This window comes from Acanthaster planci, linkage group LG20 (assembly GCF_054643075.1).
Source record: "Acanthaster planci isolate LZ-2023a linkage group LG20, COTS_SCS, whole genome shotgun sequence".
In the NCBI taxonomy this organism is placed as follows: Eukaryota; Metazoa; Echinodermata; class Asteroidea; order Valvatida; family Acanthasteridae; genus Acanthaster; species Acanthaster planci.
Window position 1 is genome coordinate 374,262 of NC_141796.1, and position 19,447 is coordinate 393,708.

General features: G+C 39.7%; 3 protein-coding genes across 7 annotated transcripts in view; 2 read left to right on the plus strand and 1 right to left on the minus strand.

The window, feature by feature from the left end:
* gcc1 (GRIP and coiled-coil domain containing 1) overlaps positions 1 to 5,634 on the plus strand; it is a 109,261-nt gene extending 103,627 nt beyond the window's left edge. For 2 of the 3 annotated variants that reach the window (XM_087130595.1, XM_087130594.1), the window contains one exon: positions 31 to 1,836. In XM_087130595.1, coding sequence (XP_086986721.1) covers positions 31 to 87 — 57 coding nt within the window. In that variant the 3' untranslated portion in view covers positions 88 to 1,836. Of the gene's footprint in view, positions 1 to 30; positions 1,837 to 5,500 lie in introns of those variants that run through there. The other variant, XM_087130596.1, reaches the window with a different exon arrangement.
* Positions 1,563 to 7,318, minus strand: LOC110975522 (uncharacterized). Of its 2 annotated transcripts, XM_022228071.2 has the most exons (8): positions 7,168 to 7,318; positions 6,404 to 6,456; positions 5,488 to 5,635; positions 4,797 to 4,957; positions 3,780 to 4,049; positions 3,211 to 3,426; positions 2,744 to 2,938; positions 1,563 to 2,113 (listed from the first exon to the last, which is right to left on the minus strand). In XM_022228071.2, exons 1-8 carry the CDS (start codon positions 7,191 to 7,193, stop codon positions 1,992 to 1,994), a joined length of 1,191 nt encoding a protein of 396 aa, XP_022083763.2. In that variant the 5' UTR covers positions 7,194 to 7,318; the 3' UTR covers positions 1,563 to 1,991. The 2 variants fall into 2 exon arrangements, with proteins under 2 accessions (XP_022083763.2, XP_022083765.2); XM_022228073.2 differs by lacking the exon at positions 6,404 to 6,456 and having other exon boundaries at positions 7,168 to 7,312.
* Positions 7,319 to 8,080: 762 nt separating this feature from the next.
* On the plus strand, positions 8,081 to 18,530 carry tm7sf3 (transmembrane 7 superfamily member 3). 2 transcript variants are annotated; one of them, XM_022228069.2, is made up of 10 exons: positions 8,081 to 8,236; positions 9,228 to 9,566; positions 10,059 to 10,354; positions 11,182 to 11,359; positions 11,822 to 11,908; positions 12,822 to 12,902; positions 13,332 to 13,487; positions 13,996 to 14,093; positions 14,811 to 14,973; positions 15,572 to 18,530. In XM_022228069.2, exons 1-10 carry the CDS (start codon positions 8,161 to 8,163, stop codon positions 15,802 to 15,804), a joined length of 1,707 nt encoding a protein of 568 aa, XP_022083761.2. In that variant the 5' UTR covers positions 8,081 to 8,160; the 3' UTR covers positions 15,805 to 18,530. The 2 variants fall into 2 exon arrangements, with proteins under 2 accessions (XP_022083761.2, XP_086986723.1); XM_087130597.1 differs by having other exon boundaries at positions 15,628 to 18,530.
* The last annotated feature ends 917 nt before the right edge of the window (positions 18,531 to 19,447 follow it).

Here is a 19,447-nt window from a genome sequence, read left to right on the forward strand (position 1 = left end):
TGAGAATTTGGATTTGTTTCTCTTAAACAGAAAGAGGGCGTCTTGAAGAAACAAGGAGCATCATGGTGGGGCTACGGACAAACTTGACCACACCAGTTTTACAAATGTATATTTTTTTAAACCTTTTAATCTTAAAATGCGACACATTGTATACCAAATCTATATTGACAGTTTGGATAAATGAGGGCGCTGTTTAATGCATTAAGGATATGTACATAGCTAGTGGACATGTACATTAATGTGTAAGCCATGTCTGGCCTCTGTAGGCCATTCAAGTGGATAACATGAGTTCTTTTGTGTCTTTGTCAGTCTTTGTTCTGTTACCTGGGCTGGTCAAAGGACCTGTGAAAGGGCTTGCGAGAGACACAAGCAAAGTTTGTTGACATTGCTAATGGTGCTAGTTTGTACCAAGGGACAAGGACAGAGTTGTTTGGAATGCACATTTTTTTGTCATGAAAATTTTGTTGCATCTTCATTTACTGGACACTTACAAACATGAAGGACTGTCTGGTGTCCACTCTAGCCTGACAGGCAAAATCTATTGACGCCTGAGTATTTCAGCCAGGCCTGCTGCCTTGTAAAAAGAGCCCAGATTGTGCGGTGTTATATAACTTTCTTTTGTTCACGAACCTAGCTCAGTGCGCTGCTGACCTCTTTTCAATAGGGGCCAGATTAGCATGCAGCGGTGCTGTGTGGCTCATCGCTGCGGTGGTGAAGCGCTTTTGTCCCGGTGGTAATCCGCTCACTCTAAATGCCCCAAACCGTGCTGTAGTGTTTCTAAACAAAGCTGGATTATCTCAACACTTGAGAGTGAAAAAACGTTGGTAATGCCCAGCAGCCTGGTCTTTTGTTCCGAGTACGGTCTTTTGTTACAAGACCCTGTTCCCTTTGTCCGAGTTCGGAGACCTCGGCCACGCATATAAAGCATACGTGTCCAGATCTGGAATCCCCAGCAGAAGTGGTCAATACTAGATTCCACTTCTAACAAGGACAATCTTTGGTCCCTCCCTTCGTCATTGTCTTTATTCCTGAAATGAGGTTCCTGTTATAACAAGGTAATTTACCAAGTCCAAAGGGCCTCTTATTAACGATGTTAGACTGTATTTGGGTGAAACATGTTGCAAGTTCCTACTGATTTCCGTTGTCAAAGAATCTCATAAAGGCCTAGAACTTATAACTAGCTCTGGTGATTTGGGAGGCGTATTGTTAGTTTGGGTCATATATTTGATTTGTGCTTCTACATAATTGAAAACTTTTTATGGTTTATTTTAATTCAGTCTGCTAAACTTACAATTTTGTTCGATGAGTAGTGGGGTATAGATTTGGACATTCAGAGTAGGGTTTCATTTCATAGTTTTAATGATAATGGAGCTGAATTGTGAGAGTCGGACATTTTTTGAAATGCTCAGTATGGTACATCTTTTAAATCAAAGAGATTGTAGGCTTGTTAGACAAAATGCAAACAGGTGGGACAAAATAATTGAAGTTTGGGAAGGCCGCACCCAGATTGAAGACAACTGTGCTTAGCATAACAAGAATGCATCCACTAAAACTCCCCAAAATGGTCATATCCAAGTTCTTTGTGGGTTCTTTATTTTAAAAATTCTTACGTTTAAAATTATAAGTGACCTGAAAATTACATTTGGACGTCTAAGAGAAGAACAGAAATCTACCCTTTTAGATAATTGTTCTTGTTTATGTGCAAATCATGTTAAATGGAAATGAGTCACACTGGTCAACTTGAGCTATACTTTAAAAAAGTAAGTGCTTTGTACAAAATTGATAAATATGAAGCTTACAAACAGTAAAACTTGGTCATACTACAAAAGAAAAGAACATCTGTTTCATTCCTTAGTTTTCTGGAAGATTGATCAAATTCCTTTTCATATACAAATTGAGAATTGTAGATGACACTTTTTAAGGTGCTTTGTAATCACTTTTCAAAGCAGGTTTTAAATGTACACAAAAGTAGTTAGTCTCGGTACAAGCCGTTAATGCACCTTGGCATTTGGGTGTAGTGGCTTAATCCGAACGTTTCTAGAAAGACCAAGTCGTATTGGTTGACTCGGAGAGACTAACTTGACCCCTCCTAAAGGGTTGGATTCACTGGCATCTGCAATGAAAAAAAAATTAAAGATAAGAATTTTAAAAATTGCAATGAAAAACAACAAAGACAAAGATACCTACTTAACCAGTTGTGGGCATTTTATTTGGGCTGAAAATTTCCCTTTTCAAAAACAAAATAAAACAAAAAAAACCAGTCAACTTTTGAGAATCAGCCTAATGCCACAACTACCGACTCGTTAGAGTCATGTGAATAGTACTTGTGAAATATTTCCTACCCCAACCTCACACTCTGCAACACTTTGGTACCACAGTTGGGATGACATCCTGCTTTGGGGATGTTCTGTGTGCATTTCATGGAATGTACTTGGAATTTTAATTGGCCACCACACTGAACTGTTTTCCCTATTCAAAAAGGTGCCAACTTTTCTTCACAGCTCTTGACTTAGCTACCATATTTTTGCATTCCTTTGTGAGACTTGTTTCCAAGGAAAGGGCTCATCGGGGTGGCTAGTTTGGAGCAGTTTGAGTAAGTATGAGAAATGTATCAGACGAATGCACTCAAGGCAGTCACTAGTAAGCATTGGAGAAGGAAGCAATCAAATGTACTGAAAGTAACAAAAGACAAAGCTACTGATTTTTGGAAACTGAGAAACCATTTTGATGTTTATGTACTCACTGCTTGGTGAGGACCACCCGGGTTTTCTGACAACAGCCGTCGACTGTAGCACCCTCTGGTTGGTTGGTTGTGAGTTCTTAACTCCTGTAGTGGCTGGGGGCGTGAACCCTCTGATGTGGCCTGTTTTCTGTGGATGTTTAGCCAGGGGTGTGACTGGAGTTGATGGCTTGAGTACTGACGGCTTTGGTGTTGAATCTGATGTGAGCAACAAAATTGAAATCAAAAATTCTGAAAGAAAATTTCAGACTTGTTGACCTTACCTCCAAATCTTTACAACACACAAACAACATCCTAAAACATATTTTAATTCCAAAATTCAAAAATTCTTTATATCACAGTTCAGATGACAGCAAATATTTTTTCAAATTTAACGTTTGAGTAAATCCAGTAAGTGAATCAAATATATCAAAATCAGTATTTGAACTTCATTAATGTTCCATAGCTGGCCTCTAGTCTTAATAACATACCTGTCCTTTTGGCAGCTTTTGTTGCTGGCTTGGATTTCTTGTCACCTGACGTCTTCTTTGTTCTGCCTACAGCATCACTCTTCTTGCCTCTCTCAGAGGATCTTGGACTCCTCCCTTTCGTTTTCGTTGTCTTACTCTTTGACGAGGCAAATTCTTCATAGTCACTGTCCGCATCATCAGCATCAAATTCATCAGAACTGCTATCATCTCCACTCTCTAACATCAAACACAAATATCAAGCATGACTACTCAAATATTTTATGAATATTAATTGTTTCCAATGCTCCAATTTTAATTCGGTACCAAGCAAGGCTTCACATTGTTAGATTTTAATAACCACCTTGCTTATGCAGCTTACTTGCCTATAAAAATCTCAAACTTGGCTTATTCTATTTTAAGTAGTTGACTAAGGAAATTTTTAGACCTCACATAGAATATTTTCAGATGATAAGTTTGTAGCGTTGCAGAAACCACCAAAGGGAAAATTGGGGACACTTTTTCAAATGAGGGACTTTGTCATAAGTGTCTTCCAACAGCCACAGAATTCAATTTCTTGCCACTTTTCGTACCAGCTTTAAAATCCTCTTCGTTTTCGTCTCTCCCATCGCTCTCCTCACTCATCATCTCCCGTTGCTTAGCAACGGCTGCCTTGGCAGCTTGCCTCTTCCTTCGTCCCGATACAACCTCATCCTCGTCCAAGGTCTCCACCAAAACAATCTCATCACAGGGATCTGGGGAGGAAGCGGCTGGCTTGGCTGGCCTGACACAGATGTTCTCTTTATCTTCTGAGGGGACATTTTTGGAAGAGCAGTCACCGTGGGTGGTTTTCTCTGTTGACCCTGATCACACAAGAAGCAAAAATTGTACAAAGTGGAACAATGACATCGATTCGGATTAGACATTGTTTAAACTATAATTCGATAAATCCTGAGTTTCGACTCAGGGAAAGACTAATGCAAATCTCTAAGGACAATTTTTTAGAAATAAAAATGAATGATGTGGACCAAATATTTGTTGAATATCTTTGAAACTTATGAATCACTTGATGATTCTTTGCCAAAGTAAGTTGCTTCAGCTCATCTGAAACGAAGAGACCAGCAATCACAAAGGAAACAATGGTAATTTACAATTTACATATTGTTTGTTTTTGCATGTGAGAATTAAGTGCCGCATGACCAAAATAAAAACAGAAACATTTTGAAAACCCTTTGCCTACGGCCCACAGAACGACATATATGCATTACAGGAATGATGACATTTCTAGAGCAATATCTGGTTTGTAGGAACATGCAAACCAGACAAATGTGTGCTTTGAAATGAGAGATGTATGCCACCAATGCAGAGAATTGAACCAGTATGCATAAATATGTGCTCGATGGATGAATAATAAATGGCATATTTTTAATAGGAAAGTTTCTTCTTTGGTCTGGGAAAAATGTGTGCGTACTTGTTTGTGCATGCTTGGAATGGGACACGCTTCGCTCATGCAACCAATTTCTATTGAAATGTACAGCTCCCAAGTGTGGGCTTAACAATTTGAAATCTTTGATGGCTTGGAAAAGAACATTCCTCAGTTTTTTCAATACCAGTGTGTATTTGGGCTTCCACGTTCTTGGTCTTGCCAGCTGTCTGTTTGTTTGTTGTTTGTTCCTTTGTCTGTTTGTCCTGAGATGGTTGAGATTCCTGCCTGGATAGCTCCATAGCTAACTGCATCTCGCGGTCAAATATCTTCTCATCCAGAGGAACCCTAGTAAAAAAAAGACAACAATTGGCATATGTAATGATGATGTCACACTGTTTGTGTGCGCTCTGTTCTATGGAGCCATTGGGTGCCCACCGGTCCACTGAGTATCAAAGAAAAATACACATGTAAACAAAACATTGCGTCATCGCTACAGAGGTCTCATGGACAACTTTTAGCTACAATTAATTAAAACTCTTAACAAGGCCTGTTATGCAAAACTGTATTCACCAGCAGTGTAGTAAATTATGGAGTAATTGTGACCTCAGTTTTGTCCAAAGTTTCTTTAAAGTAGTTAGCTCCATTAACAGCAAGGTAATTTTTCTACTTAAAGTGGGTATATTTCAAATTATTTAGACATCAAGTGTAGAGAACATTCATACTAAAAATTGTCTACTTAACAAACGTCTATAAATTTTCAGTAGCAAAACTTATTGAAGACTCAGAAAGGTCCCCATTTCCAATGTCAAACAGTTTTGTTCAGATTGTTTGCCATGGAAAGCCAAGTGAATGAATGTCTATGCGTAATTTTTTACCGTTCTTTTCTAGGACCTCTACCAGTCACATTCCCATCATCTGTTGTCGCAGTGGTCTTAGGAACACCAGCCTTCGTCTTGGACTGTTTATCTTTCTTCTCCAGTTTGGTCCTTTTGGAGGGAGGTGGCGTCGATCGAGCAAAATCATCTAGATGGAAACAGAAACATTTGCAAAAAAATAAGGGCAACTGCCGTAAATTTTTTTTTTCCAAACTACATGTACACGCACTTTCTCTTTGTGTCACTTTCTTTGAGGCACAACTCCAATATTGAGGCAGGCCTTTGTTAGTACTGTGTCAGGCCAGTAATGGTAACCTGCCTCTGTGTGCAAACTACTTACCAATTAATTATGCATAATAATGCGGAAACAGACTATAAATATAAAAATTTTGGAAATGCAGCTGTCAAGATGTCATCTTAGTTTATCAATAGTTCATTTGTATCGAGACATTAAAGTGGAATTTATGCCGTAAAATCACCCTGTATTCAATTCGACATTGCAAAGACACAAAGATGACACTTCTTAATAATACAAACCTAATTCTTGCCATCTGTAAACCTTATTTTGTAGGATGAAACAATTTTTTGTTTTTGTTCTTTTCAATCTTTGCACAAAGATAAACAGCAATGAATGAAATGGAAGGCTATGCTAAGTGGCATCAGATTGGGTGCATATACAATGTGCAATGACACACCATTTCTTGAAGCAATCTACCGTCTAGTGCTCAGAATGAATTGGATCAAAATCTGTGAGAATCTGTGGCTAGCATGATGCCAGGAAGTTTGTCTTAACTCCGGAAAGGTACAACTTGCATGGCCCAAAACCCTCCATTTTATTGCAAGTCAAATTTCAAGCTATTTCAGAAAATAGTCAAACCTTTCAAATCAAAGCAATTTATATATATATGAATTTTACCATCACTGTCATCCTCAGCATCGAAGCCTGAATACTTCACTGTTTTCTTGGCTCTGAAAATCAAGACAGAAACGATGACTGCACGAGACAAGGCTATGTGTCACAGGAGGCCACTGCACTGTGTACCTGCAGATGGCCTATTCCTGCAGATTCCACCATATCCACAGTCTTATAAATGTTCAAATTATACATTTTTGTACGCAGAGGATGAATTGAGATTTCAAATTGGGCATGATGGAAAGAATTCCATATACGGACGACAGTGTCACTGATATTTCCCTGCAGCATATTTCCCTGTGGTTAGCCATCTTGAGATGGTACATGTACATGCATCTTCTGAAGACAGTTTGTTTTAACTTCTGTGTTCCCTAGACAGCCCGTCAATGATGACTAGATGACATTTCTTTTTTAATGTCCAACAGGTGTCTAAAGGGAAAGAGTTCCATATACTGACAACAATTAACATGATTGATGCCCCTGTGCAGTATGAGACTTGTCTGAAAAAACGTAGGCCTACGCCTAACTACGTGTAAACATGACAAAAGTCATGAGTACAATCATGACTGCATAAGTACCTAGTCCTACCTCATGTCCGAATCCGCAGGCCTAGTAATTATGTACCTTGGCTTTATGATGGCCCTACGAGTACGAGGCTACGTGTACATGGTGTACATATGAACTTTCCTACCTCTCCGTGGCACGCATGTAAAACTAGTCAGTAGTCTACGACCATGTCGATCTGACAAACTAGCTTAAAAACTTACCTCGATGATCTCCGACCATCAGACATATTTCTATCAACATTGAATTCCTGTCACGTTTCTGAATATAGCCTTTTAATTCAGTTAAAATGTATGAAAAGACTTATAAACATTGGTCGCGTCGAAATGACACGCATAACGCTAGGTCGTATTTAGAAATTCCCGCGGATGTCAGTGTCAAAGGTCGTCTAGTCTTATGTGAAGTGCGCCCCCATAGCGTCGTCAAGGCGTGAAAGCATGGAGCGGGTGAAAACAATCAACAAAATTCACGCGCAAACCAACATTAAATGAGTTTCTCAAACAAAAAACTTTCGTTTGGTCCTTAATGTGTGGGTTAATCAATTACAATTTTAATTATTTATATCCACCCCCCCCCACCGAAACCAACCTCCACGGTTTAAGTTCCCACGGTTGCATGCAGGTGTGTCGTTTTGGGCCGTTTTTCAACTGTCATTTCATCAGCCGTACCCCTGGACGAAATTACCGAAACCAGGGAATAGATTCTGCCATATATTTACACAATCTCAGCTTTCTTTTAGTCAAACACTTTCCTTTTTCGAAAGCTTGAATTAGTGTAATGCGCCCTTAGAGAAGGCTCATGTGAGGGCGTCCTGCCAACTTAACGGAGTACGGGTCGTTTCTTCGGCGTTTATTCTTCCAAGCTAGACCTACTTCCATGATACACTTTGCCTAGACAGAAACACTTTCCACACGACGAAGATGTTTATTTCAACCAACCTTGGGATAACTTTGTTTTAGCATTTGGAAATTTACAGACATTAGTTTCAGTGACCGAATTTCTTTACCAGTGTTCAAGTTGTTCATGGTATAGTACAGGGCCTAATCGTGGGGTAGAAATGAATCCATAGACTTGACAATAAGTCGTTAGGCAGTCTTGATTCTTCCGAGTGGTACAACTTGTGCCGACTGAGGGCGCGGTTTAGCGAGGCAATAAATCAGTCACGGGTCGAGTCCTGTTCTCCAAATCGTGTCAGAATGAAAGTTTATCATTTTTCCGAGTTTGTTTTTTTGTTGCTAATTCAAGTATCAACCGAAGTGGCTCTTCATGATGGTAGGGGTCTAATTGTGTTTAAAAATAAACTCTACTAACTTTTCCTCATCAAATGGCATGTTGTTGGGCCTAACTAGGCCTAGGCATGCTAGCCTCATGAAATGACACTTTCATTCATGACATGATGACGCATCATGTTCGTGGCACGCACTGAAGATCTCAAGATTAGGCTATAGAACTTTCCTCCTTTGAAAATAGTTGTGATCAATGGTAATCGAGATAATATCCTGAGCCTACATGTAGAATGGGACTAGGCGTAAATGTAACTTGTTACAGTTGGTCTAAGTGTAGAAATGCACATGACTTAGGCCTAGGTCATGTAGGTAGGGCCATGAGAATGAACATCCCGGATTTCCGTCTCGACAGTTTTGAAACCCATGAGACTTTTTTCATTATTCATTAGTTGGTGTACTGCGCATCAATAGCGAGTACGTATCCATGCAAAGGGAACCAACCTCGAAAGTAGACTAGCTCTCAAACCGTCTTGCATCACGCCGTTTGTACATGGGCACACAACGAACTCCCGATTTACTTTGCAGCCATGTTTTAACCATTCCCGATGGGAACAACAATGATTTTTCTGAAATAAAACTTTTTGGAAAATAACGGCATTTTTTTGAAAGCTGTTTAAGCGGTATGCGGGCAGTGGACGGAAATCCAGGATATTCATTCTAATGGTCTAGTCCAAAACCTATGATGAGTGTAACATTAGCCTCCTTTCAGTTTCAAATCTTATTGTGGAATAAGAAAATTGAGAGATATATTTGGGTTAGTATCAACATTTTGCCGTATTGAGAAATTCAGGAAATCCACCATTCCTTCATAATCTACAGGTATGACTGTGTAATAGTTGGTTTCGTGTATCGTACAGTACATATTTTGCTTTCTTTAAGCCCGGTATATTTCATTTTTTACCTAGGCCTAATCCTTTTCTATTATCGGGAGGGGTTGTCTTGTAACTAATTCCGCTTTTTTTGTACCCAATCTTCAGAGTGTATTAATGGTCTGGATGGCCGTCTTCATCTCAACTTATTAATTCCAACTCAGTGCAATCTGCCACCACTTGCAAAACTTCACATCCAGTTGGACCACGTGGACCCATCGACTTCATTTCTCATCTTGACTGTCCAGACGCCCAACATTCCTGTACAGATCTCGCTCACCCAGAACCCGACGCTAGATTACTCCATCAATGGCACAGACGTTGGACTGGTCTCAGTTTTGGAACCTGGGCAGGAACTTGTCCAATGGTTCTTGACATCGTCTTGGAATTTCACTGTTCCGGTTCAGTTATTTGCTTTGCCGTACCAAAGCTCAAATACCAGCTTGGGTGAGTTATTAATTGCACTTTGAGTTTTGAGTCCTGAATCAGGTCTGAGTCCGATCTCCATCTCATTGAGTCATTTCAACAGGTTATGTCCAGTGTAAAGAAAGTGTATTTATGTCGTAACAGAATGAAAGGACTGGAAAAACAAAGAATATCAAAAGACTTCAAGGGACGGGAAGTTTGGAATTTGTTCTTGAAAGCATATTTTGTTACAACAGCACTCTTTATATCGCCAGATGAGTGAACTTGTAATTCTAAATGCCAACTATAGTTACATCAATTTAACTATGAAGCAACCAACTTCAAATACATGGCTTCTGCATTGTTTTTGGTAATCCCACAAGCCTTTTGCATTTAAGCCTGAAAGGTCAAGGGTAAAGGTCACAAAAACAAGACAGATCTTGTTTGCAAGCCAAAATGACAGTTGTGGGGTTAACCCTGGGCTTGGTGGGGCATATATGTTTGTTAAGACTTCTTTCTTGCTTCCTCCTTTAGTTCCGATTCCTGGTGCTTGCAACCAGGAATTTGATCTTGAGAATGATCCTAACCTTCACCTTCACAACACGAGCTCCCTGAACATCACTCTTCTAGAGTTTGCTGCAGCCAATGTAGGCATGAAACGGGGCAGCATCCCATCGTCCTGCGATTCTGGTACGACATCACTCAGATTTCGCCTCATGTATGCCCTTTATGTGCGCCATCTTGGGGCGCAGGAGTTTGACAATGAGACATTCTTTGATGAAATGATGAAAATGTCAAGGGTTGGCGACATCAGGAAATATGGAGAACAGGTAAGAAAATATTGAAGCACAGAGGTGATGAAGGTTGACAAATATTTCACGCAATTCCTTGCCTTTGATAACAAACAAATATCTGCTTATCTGTCGACTCAGGGCATACCTTGAGTAACACGTGGCAACTAAACAATCTGTGAATAAGAACTCAAAGAAACAAAGACTCACTGATCCTCTCCATGGTACAGATGTTGAATTCCTTGTCAGAACTCACCCAGCCATCTTTAAATCAAACCGCCGTGTACTGTGTTGTTGTCTCGCCTTCTAAGTACCATATTTGGCAGCCATTTTCTCATTTGTCATTACTTTTTGTTTACATGTGTTGCCCTTTTTAGTAGTGTGCTTTTTTTGTTATCATTATTATTAATCATTTCTGGTAATGACGCCGAGGATTCCTCAAAAGTGCCCTTGGCACTGTAGCTTGCAAGGCTGAAGAAACCTGTAGAGAGGAGACAATGAGAAGCAGCCTCACAGTTTTAGAGGTGGGAAGAAAACCCCAGAGGAATATTCTGGGTAAAACCCACAGAGTCAGGTAGGGACTGAAAACCAATCCACATGTGGTAGGAATGGAACGAGGACCGCAGAGGCAGAAAGCGAGGAAAGAACCAACTACATCAACCGGACTCGCCTTTCCCTTATTCTTTTTTCAGTCGTTGTAAATCTGTAAATCAAGTCATGCAGAGCCTCAAATCTTGCTTTTGGAAAATTCTTCCAGGCTGCAGAGTTGCAGAAATGTTTCAGCTTTTTGCCTTTGAAATCAAGTGTGGCGTGATCAATGTGCTTCAAGGATTAGGTGTTTGTTTTTTCTGTAACTATTATAACAGATCCAGACTTTCAAGAAGGAAGACATCACAGAGTTTTACCAGGTGAATTATCGGAGTCGTGGGTTTATTTACAATGTTATTGTGACTGATCCTACCTTTGGCACTGAGGCAGCCTATGTACCAGCTGTGGTGTACTCTTGTGAGCTCCAGGATAACAGTCTTGCATGCAAAGATGATGGTAAGACTCAGCGGGTGTGTTTCTTGTGATTTGTGATGCTTTCGATAGCTAAAGTTAGTGATTATTGATGATTAAGTTATTATTGGTTTTTGATGATAATTGAATATTGAAGACTGAATATTGCAAAGATCGTTATTGTCATTGTTGTGATGGTCAGTGATGTAATATTGATCGGTAATGATTAATTGATCATTAATTTAATGATTGGTGAGGAATGATCACTTTTATTGAAGATCGATTATTATGGTTATTGATATCAGCAATGAGTTATCGTTACCGATTATCAAAGATTAACCATTGATTATTAATTATTGAAGAGGAGGAGTGCTGATTATGGATCAATGTCAATTGGTGATTGTCTGATTTGATTGACAGGGATGGTATATCTGTATTTGTGGGTTTTGAGATATTTTTCCTGCTTCTGTTTCTCATTTTTCCTTCCTCTTTTGCCTTTCTCCGTAGTTGACTTTGGCGTCATATTGATTGCGACATTTACCGGCCTTGCTGGTCTAGTCATCTGCCTGTTTGGCCATCGCATCTTCAGTTATGGTAAAGAGACAAAGTTTGGCACATTTTCTCACTTGTAGATATAAAGATGGGTTTGTATTCGAATATTAGCATGAAAAATCAGATTGGGCATTATCATACTCGTGCATATTCATGATCAAAAGCATGTCTCAGTTGTTATTTTAGCCTTTATGAAACATGTGCAGATAAAGATCCACACACATATTCAAATGTACAGGTGTAGTAGTTAACTATTGCCCACGTAAGCCGGGCAATAGTTTACTATACATGTGCTGTATGGAGCAATCGTAAACTTTCTAATATTGGTAGTGCACACGATTGTACATCAGCCTAGGTCCATGTACACGTACGCATAAAAAGAGAACTATGTATAAGCATCATTCTCTGGTGCTCAGTAATGTCTGATGTATTTGATAGTGCGTGACCATATGCTCTGTGAGTGACCAAAAGAGTGTTCTATTTCCCCTGGCCTACATCTTTGGAAAGTTGGACCCTCATCTCATCATTCACTTATGTATGTTGGACATTTCTTTAAAATCTTTTATTGCAAAGTGAATATTCAAAAAGTTCTGGTATTTGAATAATAATAATTAACTTTCACCACGATGGGCAAAAAACCAAAGCAACACCAAACTCTAAACAAAGATGGAAATTTGAAATAATTTACATTCCCATTACTCAATGTTCTTGATATTACGCATATAATGCCCTACTTGATTGAACAACAGTGCAGTATGGAGTCCAGCTTCATTCTCAGAATGCTGGGCAATAAACACATTGTGCCTTCATTACAGTTCAGGTCTCTTGTTGAAGATCTACACCATCTGGACAAATTTCCTTCTGAATTACTTCACACAAAGTGCATTTTGTTGTTGATGATGTCGATTTGTTTATAGCCCTCGTCTCATTATTTTTTATTTCTTTAAAATTTCAGAGATATTCTTTGTTGGATTTGTCCCTTTCTTCATTGGTGCTTTCATGGTCTTTGGTTCTCAAGTTCCGATGAGTCCGTTTGGTAAGAAGTGTTGAGTTAATTATCACAGCTTATGCCATAATCCGCTCCAAGTCGAACAAAAGAGGGTGTGTTTTTTGGTACTCACCACACAGGCGCGCATTTATAATGGAGATCAATTGCGCGTTTGGAATACGCTGAGTACGTGTGAAACAAATTTATTCCTTATAAAGGTATGGTCTCTGCGTACACTCAGAACGCATGCCAGAATCCGCTTGGAAAACTTACTACCATCTGTCTTTCTTTTGCCGCTTGGGGGTACACTTCAACTCGGGGCGGATTCACATGTTCATTGACCTCTACAGTTTGATCGTCTTCTCGTCAAACTTGATTTGATTTGTTGTTCAGCTCTTTATTCAAAATTCTTCCTTATGATCTGAGCCCTCGTTTAAATTCTGAGAGATTTGATCCATCTTTTTTCTTCTTTCTCAGCCCTGAGTGCCATCGCAGGGGCATTTGGTCTGCTAGGGGGCGCTGTACATTTTGCACTGTGGTGGCGTTTTGGCAAGTACCTTTGGTCCATGTTGCTGGCGGGACTCAATCTAGGATTCTTGCTGTCGGCTTTAGTTTTCTTTGTCTCTCCACTCGGTAAGTTTGACTGGATGTTTTTATTTTTATAACTTTTCTAAAGAAATAAATGATAAGATTTTCCCCCATGAAATCAGTATAATTTTTACAGACTTATTACATAGGATTCTGGAGCAAACGAGCTGTTTTCTCCGTATATGATCCGGTGAGGGCAGTATTGTTTATGACAACCAAAAGGGTCATTTCTTTGTTAAACCAGCCTCCGTACACAAGGTAGTTATCACATTCTAATGGCATGCAACAAATTCTGATCTCAAGAACACTAATTTTCACAGGAGAGGAAAGATTGTGCGATGGAGAATGGACTGTAATACCATGCTTAACAATGAATGACCAATGTGCTGCTTAATATCGGTGTGGAGGTCAAAGTTTGCCATGTACTCCGCAGCCTCAAATTTGACCGTTTCCGGGACAACACATCTTTTTGTAACTATATTCACTTTTGACAAATTTCTCCTCAAAAACTCTCCACAAGTTGAATTTGATATATGTTTTCTTTTCCGTTCAGAAAATTTATCCACCTTCCACAATAATGCCCTTTTTGGACTGACCTTCTCCTGTGGGATGCTGATTGTACCTGTCGTCTTGTTGTACTTCCCAAAAGTGGTAAGAAACAAATCTTGAAAATCATATTGCCCAAGAAAACTGTTCGGAAAATGATGCTGAACTTTCCCTGTCTGTTTGTTCTCTCCAAACAAGTTCTTACATTTTGCTCACCAAAGATGATTCAGTTACTTGGTGGAAATTACATATCTACTCTTTGTAACCACAAACACACAAAAAAGCAGCCATCTTGGTTGCAGGGACTTCACTTTTACTGTTGAAATAAATTAAAAGCCAGCATGGGCGTCACCAGGATTTTTCTAACGGGGACAAACCATTTTGTGACCCACAATGGGAAAAAATGGAACAAACCTGGTGACAAATGACAAATGAGAATTTATGATAACCCATTAAAGGGTGGAGCAAATCGGTGACTTCCATCCCATTTCCTCTCTTATTTCTATTTAGTTTGTTTTTCCCGACCTTTTTAAAAGTTCCCCCATGTTCTCAAGGGGGACAAGTGTCCCTCTTGCCCGCCTGATACCTATGCTAGCCAGTATAGTTGATGTTAATGCTTTTGAGAGATTCAAGAAACATCAAACTGAAAGAAAAAAGTTGTTTCCTTTCTAGTTTGTGCTGGCACCATTGAATTAGGCCCCAAGAATTAATCCATTTTTCAATAACAATATGGCCCCCATTAGCTCCGCTGAATCCACTCTCAGAAGTAACAAAGATTTATTTGGAGATGTTTTCCTTCCTCTTTTCTGCACCTGTGCTCAGTTGAGTATTGTCTCCAGTGCTGTCTGGGGTTCGTATCTAGCCTTGGCTACTATCAGCTATTTCACCACCGGTATCCTTCATTACGTGCTCTACAACGTCATGCGACGAGGCATCGTAGCCAAATATGCAGAGGCTCATCACACCATCCAGTTTGAAGTTGTTGGTGAGTCCTTGATCACATCCTTTTCAGGGCTCGTCCAAAACATGTCTACCTTGGATGATTACTACATGTACATTTAAGTCTTTCAAGCCATCTCTGCTTGGGATTATATCAAATTATTTAATAAGGTTCAGATGTGTTTTGTTACAAATTACAGCAATGACCAGCAGTGACTCCCCCTTTGGAAATCTATGCCCCTCCCCTTAGTGCCTTAGGCCTGATTTGAAAGTAGCCCAAGTAAGATCCTTAAATAGTGGCCACAAACTGTTCGGGCAAATTCAAGTCAACAGATTTATTCCTAGAAGAGAAATTCTTGTTTTGAAATACTAGGATACAAGCTGGAATGATTGCTTTGTCAAGGTACTCGGCAACTTATAGGTTGATATGCTGATACACTGCCATCTGATTCAAGGGCAGATGAGGGGAGGGCAATAACGAACATGATTTCCCCCCCCCAAAAAAGGGAGCCGAGATGTCTTGTGAAAATGGTGACAGACGGGCAGATTTCTTGAGTCTATTTCATTTTTTTCCCTTCAAAAAGCATGTACAAAGTTCCCAAACTGTGCCCTCACTCATCTGACTTTGTTTATGTTTTCTTCAGACTACATTCTGTTTGCTGCATGGGCTCTCTCATCTCTCACCGGTGCCCTGATTCAGTGGTTCCTAACCAAAGACAGACCCACCAACTTCCCTCCGTGCCCCTACCGAGAGTGGCAGATGAGACAACAGGAGTGTCGGAGCGAGCCCGACAGGCGAGGGCGCCCGATACAGGCCATCAGTCAGAGCGATGCATCAGAGGATTCCCCTTTGCTCAGGAACCAGAAGACGAGGTAAATGAAAAAGTCTACTGAAATACGAGCAGCTCTAAGAAAGATTTCCTTACACAGACGCTGCGTGACACTCTTGGTACATGCCCTATCAGACTAGTCGGAAAAATGGTTTGCTTAGTGAATGCTTCAATGTTTTCACTGCTAAATTTGACGTTTTAGAACATATTGCTTTCGGATAGCTTAAAGGTCACTGCAGGGAAAATTGAGTGGCATCCATATTTGGATTTCTTTCCCAGCTCTGGCCAACTGTGGAATAAAATCTGAAAATGGGAATAATGGAATAGATATTTGGGATATCTTGCTCAGCTTTGATCAAGTTTCTCACCATAAACTGATCGGAAAAGAAATCAAACATTAAAGTGCCTGAAAGAGATTTGCAAGAGTCAACCTGTGGAATATTAAATGTGTGATGTAGCAACTAGACCATCTGGCCCTGAACAGGTGGCCACCAACATCATAGGGTGGGATAGCTCACTTGGTGCTGGAGTTTTGATGTCAAACACTTCCGGAGTACTCTCCAGTCCTATTTAGATCCACACATACTCAGAAAAGAGATCTCCTTGCGTGGGGCTACCGCAAACCTCCAAAACTAACTCTACCTTCCTTATTGAAGAGCTTCAAAGTTCAACACTTCTTCTGTTCTTTGGTTTTGTCACAAATTCTCATCACATTTTTTGAGAAATCTGGCTGATCAGTCGTTGAAAGAGATTGTCCCAAAAGTCATCTTGAACATTTGAGTTGCAGTAGTCAGGTAGTGGTGGGTTTCTGTCTAGTTGGATTGAGTTAGGTGGGGGTGAATTGTCAGCATTTAGTGGGGCTGGGAAGGGTCAGGTGGGGTTGGGTGGGGACAGAATGGTTGGCACAGTCGGATAGGTTTAGGCGGGGTTGGGTGGGTTTAGGCGGGGTCAGGTGGTGTTAGGCAGGGTCAGGTGGGGTCAGATGGCCATTGCTAGGAAGGGGCAGTTTGTAATATTTTGTAATGATTTTGTACTCTTGAAATGCTGTATAATTTAAAATGCAATCTGAAGTATTTTTTCGAAGGAAATCATTCAGTAGATATTTTTCAGGCAAGTGTGACAATATTGTAATAATGCTGATTCCAAAGAGTTTTATGCACAAGAATCGGAAGTTGATTTAGTATAAAATGAGTACTATGCATATGGCGGTTGAGGGTGATCTTTGCTGATCAGAATATAAAGGAAAGAAATCCAAGCTGGTTTGAGATACCACTCTCCCACTGTTTAACATTTAAGCCAAGACACATCATACTTTGTAACATATAACGGAAATGATGTAGGTTTGTTTAATCACATTGAAACGCAAAGAAAAATGCTGTGCTGGTAAAAACTTCCAAGCACATAAGGTGAATGAGATGTTGACATCCAGGTTTTGCTGTGGCAGGTTTTACAGGCTGTTGATTCAAACACAGGTGTCTTTATTTGAAATTCTGGCTGACTTTAAAGTCTAAAATATATTAAAATCCTGGTGGAATCATGTGGGATATTGACATAATTTGTATTTTTCATTTTGGAGGAAACCAGAAAGTATTTTACCAAAAAATTCAATTTTACAAGGCTTACAAGTGCTTAAAACTGTATTTTTAAAAAGATTTTTAAAAAGATTCCAAAAGCAGACTTTTGTTTAATATTCTGGGGTAAAAAACAGACATCAGTTAACCTGGGGTCAAACCGATGGCCTTAATCAAAGAGAAAAAATTTACAGCCAAATGCAATCAGCTCCTGTTGTTGACTTCCTCTGTTCATGCTGAATAGCCTAGTTTAGTAACCTTTAACGTCGGGGATTCCCCTTAGCCAGAAAGCCTCGAATAAAGGTACCCTGGCCTTACCTTGACCTCTCTCTGCGGTTTTTAATAGTGGTAGGGGCTGCAAGACACCTACCCTACAGAGCAATATAAATTTTGTAATCAAATCTAATGTAAATGTATTGTTTTTTCTTTTTTTGGCATCCTAATTAGAGTTTAGTTTAATTGAAAGTGCATTTATGCTGTACAGGTACCATCAGTGGCACTCATTGTTACCATGGAAACTCCATGTATTCAGAATGAGGATTTGTTTTTTAATTACATGTGGCATTTTGAAGGAGTCATTTCCTCTTGCACTCAAAAATCAAAAGAATTTCAAGAAGTTGGATTTTCACAAGGATCTGGTAGGCTTGAAAAATCAGTGCACAATTCCTGAGTAATGTACATGTATATCAGCTGCTCTGATGCTGATTGTGGTAATTTCAAGAGTCGGTAAGGTTTTGCGTAGCTTGTGAAAGTCATCTCAAAGATACACCTGCAAGCTGTCCATAAATATGATACTGGCAAATTTCATTCAAATGGAGCTTCCCTCCAGAATGTGTATCCAAGTTGATATTTTCAAAATGCAGAGCATTTTAAATTTAAAGCCAAACTGTGTATGTGGAAAGATGCTTGCCATGTTTTAAATCTGCTTTTTGAAACTTACTAAGTGTAGTGTATTGATTTAATTTTCAAAAGTCCTGTAAATATTCAGATCAGGAATCAAGCAGACAAACTTCAGTTTTTGTCAAATTGCACGTTTTCTTTGGAAACTTGTACAGTAAGTTTATGATCTTCATGTAAAGGGTAAAAGAAGTTTATGTAGGGCAATGCTGAGTATTTTTGTAAATTGTTGCCTATCATTCCACTCAAGTAGAATGGTGGTCTGACTGCTGAGAAATAAACTCCTGTAATGCTTCATGCTTGTATGATTGCTTCAGTGCTTAGCCTTGATTCCAGTCGTCACAGTATCATGTCCAATTTACATGTACATCATAGAGTCCAACCTCAACATTGCGCAATCAACTAAGTACCAATCTGTACTTTAAATATTAGGTCCGAACTACTACTCTTGTGGGGGGACCCAAGTGGCTCAACAGGTTAAGTCACTGGGTTGGAAACCCGCACGGTTGAGAACCTTCCCAAAGCAGGTTCAAACCCCAGCAGGGACAAGCTAGCTAGAAAGCTAGCTGGAAGAAAGAGTTTTACTTTTTATCTTCTTGGAAAAAAGAAGGTAAATTAAAAACACCCAGTACCAGTACTACGTGGGATTTGAACCCACCCTGGGAATTGAACCCAGGACCATTACATCCAGAGTCAAGAGCCTTATCCACTAGGCTACTTGCTCTGCCTTACTTCATTTGGTTTCGAACATAATTATAAACCTTAGAGTGGAATAAATGCAATGAAAACCATACATTGTAAAAAAGACACCAGCTGGATTTGAACCCAGGACCATTACATCCAGAGTCAAGAGCCTTATCCACTAGGCTACTTGCTCTGCCTTAATTCATTTGGTTTTGAACATAATTATAAACCTTAGAGTGGACTAAATGCAATGAAAACCATACATTGTAAAAAAGACACCAGCTGGATTTGAACCCAGGACCATTACATCCAGAGTCAGGAGCCTTATCCACTAGGCTACTTGCTCTGCCTTACTTCATTTGGTTTAGAACATAATTATAAACCTTAGAGTGGAACAAATGCAATGAAAACCATACATTGTAAAAAAGACACCAGCTGGATTTGAACCCAGGACCATTACATCCAGAGTCAGGAGCCTTATCCACTAGGCTACTTGCTCTGCCTTAATTGCTTTGGTTTAGAACATAATTATAAACTT

Coding starts and splice junctions, on each gene's coding strand:
- LOC110975522 (XM_022228071.2), bottom strand. CDS start 7,193: ATGTCTGATGGTCGGAGATCATCGAG. Junction 3,427..3,779: donor CGAAGAGGATTTTAAAGCTG/GTACGAAAAGTG, acceptor GTTTGATGTTAG/AGAGTGGAGATGATAGCAGT. Junction 2,114..2,743: donor CGGGTGGTCCTCACCAAGCA/GTGAGTACATAA, acceptor TTTTCATTGCAG/ATGCCAGTGAATCCAACCCT.
- tm7sf3 (XM_022228069.2), top strand. CDS start 8,161: ATGAAAGTTTATCATTTTTCCGAGTTTGTTTTTTTGTTGCTAATTCAA. Junction 8,237..9,227: donor CGAAGTGGCTCTTCATGATG/GTAGGGGTCTAA, acceptor CCCAATCTTCAG/AGTGTATTAATGGTCTGGAT. Junction 10,355..11,181: donor TCAGGAAATATGGAGAACAG/GTAAGAAAATAT, acceptor CTATTATAACAG/ATCCAGACTTTCAAGAAGGA.